The sequence below is a fragment of the Perissodus microlepis genome, chromosome 16 (assembly GCF_051167445.1).
Source record: "Perissodus microlepis isolate ML-2025 ecotype Zambia chromosome 16, ASM5116744v1, whole genome shotgun sequence".
Taxonomy (NCBI): Eukaryota; Metazoa; Chordata; class Actinopteri; order Cichliformes; family Cichlidae; genus Perissodus; species Perissodus microlepis.
In genome coordinates, this window is record NC_140476.1 from 16,208,264 (window position 1) to 16,219,384 (window position 11,121).

Below are 11,121 nucleotides of genomic sequence, written 5' to 3' on the forward strand. Positions count from 1 at the left end.
ACTAATAATAGTGACACGATTATAAATCAGACCCTCGTGCTTTAAACTTAGGCACAATTAACACAATTACCAGCTATAATTAGATTATAGCTTTTATGATTCTAACATGTACCATTTGATATTAAAGACATTCAAATGTGCTCCAGAAGTTGTCAGTCTGCCGTGTGCTGCTACGTACATTAGCTAGAACTGGATTCTTTTTTCCTAATCTCTATGTTTACCTGGGAAGGTGTAGGTCAGAATTTTCATATTTTTAGTGGTATGAAGCACGTGCCAGTGCTCTTGTATCAGGACAATAGAACAGAATAAAGCAAGGAGCTGCAGGAAGGAGGCTATCAATTTTCATCTGGTTTTCTGCTTATTGCGCTATAAAGTCTACGCTTCAGTCATATCTCACTTTGTAACAGGACAAAACAATTTTATTCAGCTGTACAGTATAAAGATGTCAAGCAAAGCTGCACAATATTACACAACATTAGATTTATGTCCAGTTGCACGCATGTTCCTGTCCATACACACAAGGGAAAAAGTAACTCTGTCAAAATATGTTGAATATAAATATGAAAATACTGCAAATCACATGTTCTTACAGGATACAATTGTTCACACTCCAAAAACAAACAACAAGAGAAAGGCAGAACAAGCTGTAAATGCTGTCAGGCCTGTACAGGAGCTTCAAAAAACAAAGGTGAATGTGACCACCTGAGAAGTGTAGCTGGTAGAATATAAAGGATGGGTCTTTAAATCATACTCAGCTCAATGAGGCGGCCTGCGAACACCGCTAATGTGCCAATTAGACACACAGCCATAAAGACACAAAGCAGAATGTGATCCAACACCATGGCCACAAACTTCCACTCTTCAGCAGCCTGGAAAAAAAAACATTAGAGAAAATGTATCAATTGCAGGACTCTAGATTGGATTTTAGCAACATATTAGCAAAAATTTTTTATTATAAGGATAGTTACACTGCTGGATTCCTCATCTGATTTCATGGTTTCTGCGATGTATTTAACCCCATCAATGGCACTGCGCACATCAGGATTCTTTGTGATGGGTGAGTAGTAGGGAACAGCAGAGGCCTGGTTTCCAGAGATATCTGAGATATCAAAATCAGCACCATAGATGGTTTTTATCTGCTTTTCCTTTCCCGGGCGTTTCATTGTTGAGAAGAACATGATGTTGGGAATGGTTTCGATAAAAACCTATCATGAAGGAGACGACAAATGTGTCAGTGAGTGTACAATACCAGAAAAGATGGATAAAGAAGAAAAAAAAAACATTTTAAGTCTGTTACCACTAGATGGCAATATAATGCAGGAGAAAAAGTCAAGCTTGCCTCGCTTGAGCAAATCTACTCCTTTAGTCATTCAGCTCCACTATCAAAATGTAGTCTTTTGCTTTCTTGTGCTCACCTTGCGGACCCAGTTTGGCATTGTGTGAGTACTCGGGGAGCGGTGGTGGGTGTTGATAACAATGACAGTGATGATGATGGATGCAATGACAAACACCATGGTGAAGAGCATGTACTTCCCAATGAGTGGTACAGCGCTAGAGGTAGATGGGATCAGCTCCACAATGACCAGCAGGAACACAGTCAGAGACAACAGGACAGAGATGCTGAGGGTCATCTTCTCACCTGGAAGACACCATTATAACTTTCACTCTTTCTTAGTTTGTGTAAAAATCAGCATGAGGTATAGAAATTCAAACACAGTCAGCTGTGTAAATATTTCTGGTCATGTGACAATAGGGACTTATTAATCAAAGAACATAAAATTGGCTATTAAATTATTTCAATTCAAATTCCATTTCGCAGTATGCAGTTTTGATCAGCACATGATACGTAGATGTTCATCAGATCTTTTTTTTCTCTTGTTTACTATTCTTGACCTCTTCAGTAGTCTAAAAATAATTCAAATAAAAAGAAAAAAGAAAGAAAATAATGTAATTACATTCTTAGGAACTACGATGGTAAATGTAGGGACACCATGTTTATGCCATAACTAATCCCCAATACACTGAAGGGCTGATAACATGTTTAGACCATAACTTGACCTGAAAAACATGAAGGTATAGGTGCAAATGTCGTGCAGATTAAACTGCATGAACATGCAATCTTATTAAACTGCCACAAGGGAGGGCTGTTTGCTGAATCCCACCAACTAACTTTAATTTGAATTTATACAGCAGCACATTTGCATTGTTCACCCAAATAAGCAAATCAAATCCAAACAGTGATAGGCTACTTTTTTCCTCTTTCATAAAGCCAGGAGTAAAGAGATTTTGACACCATTTCACATGAGTAAAATGTGAGACATGTTCTTTTTTTTGGGTTTGTTTTTGTTGTTGCTCAGTAAGAGCATTTATCCCAGGGAGGGCATCTTTTTTGGCACTAGCATCGCCTCCTCCTGTCAGCAGCCATATCAGAAACAGGGATCAAGTGATGTATTATACATTAAAGCAAAGGCCTGCTTTCAGACATGACAGCACAGAGGGACTCTGGGTAATGAAGCAGACCGACACACTGGGAACATGGCCAGATGTGCACATAAGCTGTGCAGTTTCTGAAAAAGCCAGTGTAGAGACACTTTGGACTGACAGGCAGCATTTAAGGATTTTTCCAACTCGGTTTTAGTTGATATCATAATAGGAAAGCCAAATAGTGGCCATGGTCTAATTTTGACAATTTACATCGTTTGCATATATGTACACATACACAGGAAACAGTAAAAGAGCTGGCTTTGTCTGAAGCTCAAGCAAATGTACTTAAACAGATTTGAAAAACGTGATTAAATAACATTTTAAATGTTTCCTTTTCTAAACAGATTTTTTTTAGGTGAAAATTGCAATTGTCTATGCAATTTTAAGGTTTTAAGGTTACTGAGGTTTTACAAGTACTAGTAGATGGAGTTTGTTACCTTTGGACATGTTATAAATAGCTTAGTTTGTAGAGCTTATTCTAAGCTAGCTAACTGGCTGTTCCTTCCAGACATGAAAGTGGCATAAATCTTTCTGTCAGCCTCTTGAAAGGAAACAACATACCATTTTTCCAAAGAGGCTGAAGTATTGGCTCGCAGGTAATGATTCCCTTTGAAAATATTTGAAAAGCATACAACAAAAGCAAAGCTCGAGATAAATCTAGTACTATATTTGTCAAGATTGTGAGAAACTTCCTCAAGTATATTAATGTATATTAGTATATCAAATTACTTATAAGAATTATGGTTTATATCTTTTTTACCCATATGGAAAAGATCTATATAAATCTTATAAAGTTTGTATCTGTCTTGTGTGAAACTTGTATGAAAAGCATATAAGAGTGAAAACAGATATAAGATCCCTTGAAAAATTATATAATGAAATTTGTATGTTTTGGATACTTACTAAAACAATATATGAAAGTAATGAGAAAGTGGCCACTTTCATGAGTAAATCATGTAAGCCTTATATGATTTACTCATGAAAGTGGCCACTTTCATGAGTAATCACATATAAGTTTTTACTATTTCTTTTCCATATGGGTAGTGAGAGGATGTGTTTAAAACTTTCTGTATATTATGATCTATGATAGATGTTTTATTGTTTGGTTTACATTTTTCAGTGTAAACATACCAGAATCCGTGGGAAGATAAAAGACAAGGCCAGTGAGGAAGGAAAAGAGCATGCACGGGATGATGACATTAACAATGAAGTACAGAGGAAGCCGCAGCATGAGGAAATGGTAGGTGATGTCCAGGTAGGGGGTGTCTTGGCAGCAGGCGTAGTACACCCAGTGCTTCCAGCCACGGAAATCCTTCATCACCCATTCTCCGCTTTCCATAAAGTGGCTCAGATCTGGGCGGTCACTGTCCTGTCAGGAAATATGAATATGATGATAAATATTCCTATTATGTAAATTTTCTAGAGAAATGTAAAGAAAGTTAAATCAGTAAGCTTTAAATCTGCTTCCATTCTTTTCGTCTGGTTGCAAAGAAAGTCAGATTGTAACAGTGTTTTTGAGAAAATAACCCTGCATTTGACTTGATAAATAATCTCATTAATTTATCATTCTGCTCGCTGGGTTTAAGTCTTTTTCAATGGTGGTGATGTGGTTAGCCCTGCTGCCTCACAGCAAGAAAATACCTGGTTCAGACTCTCACTTGTGCTCTCTCTGTGGAGTTTGTATGCTCTTCTTGTACCTGAATGGGTTATTTCCAGGTTCTCCATCCAATGACAAGCATGCTTGGTTAATTAGAGATTCTAGATTAGCCACGGAAAAGAGGTTCTATAGGGAGGTATTAAATAAAGAACCCTATGAATGCATGATTAAGTACATTTAACTGATTGCTTTGAGTGGTCAGTGGAAGCTGATAAAGCCTAGAAAAGCACTATATAAGTGTCAAACCATTTCCAATTGAATTTGTAAAATATGGGTGCTAGATATAGCGAAGAGAGTGTATTTTAAGACATGGCTGTGATTGACAAGTGGCTATAATGTGGGCATACAGAGTAAACGGCTTCTCAGTCTGTTGCATCTTAGCCTGTTCAGTATTTTGTTGTAGTAAAAAACTAACAGATTGATTGTTTCAGTTTGTTTTAATTTAAGCTTGTATTTGTATCATGTGCACTTTGCTAACCAAGCTAGTGCTAGCTGATTAACGCCACACTCTTGTCCAAGTAGTACATCTGGTTTCTTAAGCAAATCATGGTTAAAGTCAGAAATTGAGGCTTTAAAACAGCAGTTAATAAATGAATGGCTGATGTCATAGTCACTCTGTCGATCCTTTATATGCAATTCATGACTTTTCCTCAAATTTAGTTGGCTAAAACTGTAGTTGTCTACGAGCTTTTCAGAAAGACTAGAAGGGGAACTTCTTGTCTAGCCCTTGCCAGTGTAAATAAAGGAAACAAAATTATTTACATGTTGCAACACCGTTTTTGTGTATGTACAAATGACAGCTTGAGTTCTTGTGTCAATTAATAATTTTGTCTTTAATTCATGCAAAACAGAAGTTGTCATTTGTCATTATTTTGTAGGTTTTGTGTACACTTTTGTTTTTGTTTTTTGGACTGAGGCAGACTAGTTGAGAGTGGCATAAATCTCCTCAACTAACTTTAAGAAACAGACTGTGAATGGGGTCATATGTATTACGGGATTGATGACGACCAAGTTCCCATCGTAGGTCCAGGTACCCAGCTTCATGCTGCAGTTCTGGAGGTCAAAGGGGAAATGCAACACAATAATTTCACAGTAGCTTTTGAAGATGGCGGGTGGGTTCCATGTGATCATCCCAGTGTACTCCAGCAGCACTTTGGTCTCATGAACAATGGCAAAGTCACCGTCGGCACTGCAGGTACAGACAAGCACAGGCGGCATCAACACAGGAGATAATAAGTTAAATGTTCACGCAGGGGGACATCAGCACTTGAGGACAGGGTGCGGTTGGCACAAGTTGTTGTGGCAGCAGAGCTGGTTGTCAAGGGAAAAAAACAGCAGTGCGTCAATGCAGCATATGGCACGGGGGTGAGGGGGGGTCTGCTATACAGAGGCCAAATTTAGCACAATGAAATCCAAGCTATCACGCACTACATGCTGCAGTATAGAAATGTGTGATCCAAAATATCACTGATGAGTGTGCTGATTGTTTTCTTGCAGTCAGAATTTTCAGGTCAAGTATAATTTTATTAAGGAAATTGTTTTAGGAAAAAAAAAAATGTATACATGGCATTGGTCAGTTATAGCTTGAATACGTACTTGTTGTAAAGAACCAGATCAGGACGCCAAATGTCCCTGGAAGGTACTCTGATCTTTTTGATGCCACCATAATCCTCTGGGTTCCACTGCAAGTTCACATCTTTCCATTTCTGAAATATAGAGAGGGACAGCCAGGACAATAGTTTATACTTCAAAAATAGCAGCCAGTATAAATGGTTCAATTAGTGGAAAAAACAGAAAACATCACAAAAGCTGTTAATGAGTGAAAATTATAATCATCATGCTGAAAGTGGACACAATGATGGTGAAGCAAGCCTGAAGTAATGAGGGACAAAGTATTTTGCACAATGCTTGGAGGACAACAAACTATCTTGAAGTAATCTGTAATGAATCAATAGTTACAGTTCTGTGATTTTTGGTGTTCGGATCATAGTTTATCATAAACTACTTAGAAAAGTGGGAGTTAATTATAGACCAAACATAATGATGATTTGTTATTTCTCAGGCAGTTCTTGTGGGAATGATTGCTGTCTACTTTTGAGGTTTTGCAGACATGTGATCACTAACCATATGATGTTAACCAGTCTTTTCGGATGTGTGACAATCAAACATTGTAAGAACAGGTGAATAAAGCTCTAGTCGTATAGGCCTATAGACTGGTCAGTGAACAGGCTATAGGGAACCTGTCCTGAGGGAAAAATTTATATTCCCCAATTGGTTGTTAGTGGTTAGTGGTCAGCAGCCCTACAGACCATCGGTGTCCCTGTGGCGACCATGTGTCGGTAGGGAAAAATCCCAGCCAGCTGGGAAAAACCTCCTTGTATTTGCTTTGGTAGCTAAAATATAGCTGTGGCCCTGGTTTGAAAGGAAGTGATGGATTTGCCCTAACCCTGTCCAGCTACTAGAGCTAGATGGGTGTATCAAAATACCCATAGTATTGATACCAATGCTGGTTATGGTACTGCATCGATACTAGTCTGATAGGATCAATACTTTGTTTCTTTTAAGGTCAGTATGTAGCCCATTGTCCTGGGTTAATTAATTATTTTTTGGAAACAAAAAAATATAATGTACCCCAAACAAGTACCATAATTTAAACAACAGAAACGGATCCAAAGGGTTTTAGAGACAGGCACACTTATATTCCAACTCTCCAAAAGAATCAGATGGATACCAAAATTTGCAGTGTTGTAGAGGAGTACCAGCTACTCTGTGCTACTCTATCATTGTGTTTCTTCAAGCTGACAGCATATAATATTTCGAATTCAGATTGCATGAAAATACTAATGCAATTTAGTGCATGAAAAACTGGTTAGTTTGCAGTATTGTGGTTAAGTTTACGATCATGCTATGTTGAGCTGGTACAGAGAAGACAGTGGTGTTCATGGTCAGTTATTGTAAGGTTACATTAAACTGAGACATCAGTTTAAGCTGAACTGTAATTCAGTTAAATCCCCAAAGAACAGTAAGCCTCAGAAAATTAAAAGGTCACAGTAATTTTTTTTAATAGATTCGTGTCTCTTTTTTTGTCCTCTTCCACACTGCTACAGCAACTGTCAGGACACCCCCCAACTTTAACCTGTGGTTTCGCATTGATTAATTATTTACCTTATGGGGGGGGGGTTTCAGATTTTTTTTGGTTAATCTGTCTTTTTTGAACAATACTAGAGGAAGTAATCGTATAAAATCTAAAATAGTATAAAATCCTGGGTATTTGGCAAAATCACCTACCAATGAATTAAAGGAAGAATTTTTATCAAAAGAAAGTCAGTGCAGCCTAATATTTGACTGAGTTTGGCCTTTTTGTTGATGCCAGAAGTGACTATAGAGGAATACCTTCCTTCTCCTTCATACATGATAACACAACAAAAAATTAACAAACCTGTTTCAGTCGCACATTGCTGGTGACAATCTGGTTAACCTCATCCTGTGGATCCAAAAAATGTGTTGTGTTACTCATACAGAGATTAGCATTGTGTGACAACAGTGAATCTTATGACAGGTGATATACTGCGAACTAAGACCTCACCACACTGATGAGCTGAATGAGCTGAAGACCCACAGTAACGTTCACTTTGTCCTTGAAATGACTGACAGGACGGACAACCTTATTGTAACCAGTGAAAAGGGTTTTAAATAGAAGTGTTTCTTCCAAGGAGCCCCAGGCCGTGCCTGAAACAGACAACATAGTTGCTTTGTGATGAGTTACGTTTGGAGTCATTTAAACAGTGACACCACTCTTGGTAGCTCTCCTTGAGTGCTGGAAAATCAGATGGTTTTTAAGAACACCTAACACTTAGGGTGACCTAAATTAGTGTGACTGGAAAACAGACGTGATAATGTAGGTGCAACATGTTTGTAAAATTAGTACACGGCAGTGTGAAAATAAACTCTTGTTTCCATTGTGTGTAGTATCTATAGCAGCGGTCCCCAACCCCCGGGCCTCGGACCGGTACCGGTCCGTGAGTCATTTGGTACCGGGCCGCCAGAGTAGAGGCTCAGGTGTGAAATGTATGGTTTTCAGGGTTTTTATCGGTTTTCAGCGTTATTTTGTTATCATTTTTATTGTTAACTCGGTTTTCCTGGGTCTTTTCACGTGTGTTATGAATAAATCTTCTTTTTTTCGGTACCGGTACTAGTTTTATTTTGTTGTATTTATCCGCGACACCTTAAAGGCCGGTCCGTGAAAATATTGTCGGGCATAAACCGGTCCGTGGCGCAAAAAAGGTTGGGGGCCGCTGATCTATAGTATGTGTGCTGCATAACTCTTAAAGTGCTGACATGAAATTTTACAATGTAAAATAGACTTACTTGATATATAAATAAAACGTATACATGCAGACTGTAAAAAGAAAGTATACCTTTTAGTTCTAAGGGGTTTTGTATCTGGACATTTTTTTTTTTTCCTTAGCAGGTCTTGAAGTTATTTAAATATTACCTCAGATGAACTACAGACATGAAAAAATATACTGTTCTGTTATTTATTTAACAAAAGTTGAGTAAAAATGCAAAATTTGTGAGTAAAAAACTAACTATACTGTGACTGGTTTCATAGGAATTAAACGGGTAGGTAGCAGCCAGGTGCTGCTAGTAAAATGCAGTTGGTTAACTAATCATCAGCAAGTGTGAGCACCTTTATAAAAGCAGAAGTTTGGGCATTTTGCTGTTCTGGGACATTCAAGTGTGTTTTAATAGAATGCTAAGGAGCAAAAATCAGCACTGGATTAAGGAATTGCGAAGGAATTGTCGCTGCCCATCAATCTGGGAGAGGTTATAAGGCCCTTTGCTGTACAATCATCCACCATTTAATAGTGAGAAAGATTGTTTGCAAGTGGAAAACCAATCTTCCCATGAGTTGATGTCCCAGCAAATTCATCCCAAAGTTAGACTTTGCAATGCACAGAGAACTCTGGCCTGTGCACGTTCAATTTCATTTTCAAGTTCACAACAGTACAAATTAACAGTTGCTTGTTTGGAAGGTTTGCCAGGAGGGAAGAAAAGGAACATGACAGCAGAGCCAAGGTTTGCAGAGTTGCATCTGAACAAACTACAAGACCTCTGGGACAACATAGAAGAGTAGTGTGGAGATGTCTGGCAGTAATGCACGGCATCACACTGAGCGAAAACTAAACACAGCATATCAGCACAAACATCCTCCAACTGTTAAATACAATGGTGGAGTGGTGAGGAGGTGAGGACAGGCTCTGGATATCTCGGGCACTGAATCTTCGATATTACTTAATTTTTTACGCACTGCTTCTGCATTTTGGCTTCGTTTTTGTCAATATATTTGTGTCCTGGAGACATAGGGACTGCCTGTAGTGTAAACACAACAAACGGTGTGTATGTGCAGAGAGTTTAATTTTGGCAACACTTCATTGAAACATGTGATGGCTCCACTGTGTGGGTTGTTAACAGAGATATTCTTTTTCCATTTTCCATTACGCATCTGTCACAAGCCAAAGCAGGACCTCCTTTCGTTTCCCTTGACCTTGAAATGAAGGCCATTTTACAGCAACATGTGGTTTGAATGCTTGAATGATTCTCGGGACATTCAACACAGTAAACTAAGGAATTGCCTGTCTATAATTATGCAGATGACTTCATGTGGTGACAGGCAGATGAAGGGTTGAAACGCAGAAGAAAAAGCCTCACTGTACTTGGCCTCGCAAGAGAGCCCGTTTGTACAAAGCTTAAATTTGCTCATTAGTTGTGTTCTGTGAATTGGATCAGTTTACACTGACCTCAGAGAAGTTTCTGTAAATATAATTAATGACGAGTTTATTTGTATTTTTATTTATGTATAATTATAACTGATGTCTGAAACATTTAATTAATGTAAAAAAGGCGAGTACACTATGTCAAAAGTTATCAAGCACAGGTTTTCTTTAGTTTAGAACAATTTCTTACCTGTTAGGGTGACTAGATGAAAAATAAAAATCACAACATTCATTGTTGCGAGTAAACTCAGGCATCCAAACTAAGATCCATCTTCGACACGTTGCCTGTAGATGACTCGAGAATTAAAACGCGTTGAACCACGTAAAAGATTCTTTTAGCGCTGGCAAATGACTTACTGTACAACCTTCAAGCTCTCCACTGGCAGCCTGGTTGTTATTGTCGCACAGTGGATGTGAGAGACCGCCTGCCAACGCTTGTTATTTGAGAGGGACACAACATATAAGATCAACATTCCACAGTAATCCACCCCTGAAATATCGTATCATGAACTTGGCCACACACAACCTCTAGGTGCAAGGACACGGAGCATGCTTGCTCTGTGCGTTTTCTCTTTCTAATAATCTGTTATTGAAGCTTTGAAATCCTTATCTACAGACCTGTGTAAATCAAAATGATGTCTCCACATTGATAAATCTGTCTTTATGAGTTTGTGCCACAGGACAAAAAAAACAAAAACAAAAATTCAAGTGTGACAGATGATTTTAATTGGTTCAACATTACAAGATGTTTCTTTTAATTTTTTTTTAAGTGATCTTTAGCAATCGTTCTCCAGTTTTTCTTTTGGACATTGTTTGGTTTTTCGCTCATTTTTAATACATTTCTTGCACGTGACCATTCTTAGAAAAATGCTTTTGTTTGGTTGTTAAGCCATTTAACACTGACCTGTGAATTAATCCAGCATATAAAAAGCACCTAACAAACGGATGTTTTTGTGTCTACTCATCACAGAACCCATTTTAAATAGTATCTTTAGCTACGTTATTTCAAGCAGCCTGTCACAAAACACAAAGTATGTTCCCATTTCTTTAACTGAATCTCCAAAAGGTAACGCCCAAAGAGCTGACAACTTGGCATATCTATTGTGAGCAGAATCAACTTTCTGGGATTTCCTTACCTGGATGATTGAACATGCATCAAGATACAATGGAACACCATTCATCATAGACTGGCCTCCCCAGAGC

General features: G+C 38.2%; 1 protein-coding gene across 1 annotated transcript; it reads right to left on the minus strand.

Annotated features, from left to right (window-relative positions):
• Window positions 1-404: 404 nt before the first annotated feature.
• On the minus strand, window positions 405-10,481 carry LOC146370635 (acetylcholine receptor subunit alpha). The gene is made up of 9 exons (XM_084907889.1): window positions 10,109-10,481; window positions 7,728-7,870; window positions 7,581-7,625; window positions 5,738-5,847; window positions 5,135-5,330; window positions 3,616-3,853; window positions 1,416-1,639; window positions 969-1,205; window positions 405-869 (listed from the first exon to the last, which is right to left on the minus strand). Exons 1-9 carry the CDS (start codon window positions 10,149-10,151, stop codon window positions 741-743), a joined length of 1,365 nt encoding a protein of 454 aa, XP_084764015.1. The 5' UTR covers window positions 10,152-10,481; the 3' UTR covers window positions 405-740.
• Between the last annotated feature and the right edge of the window lie 640 nt (window positions 10,482-11,121).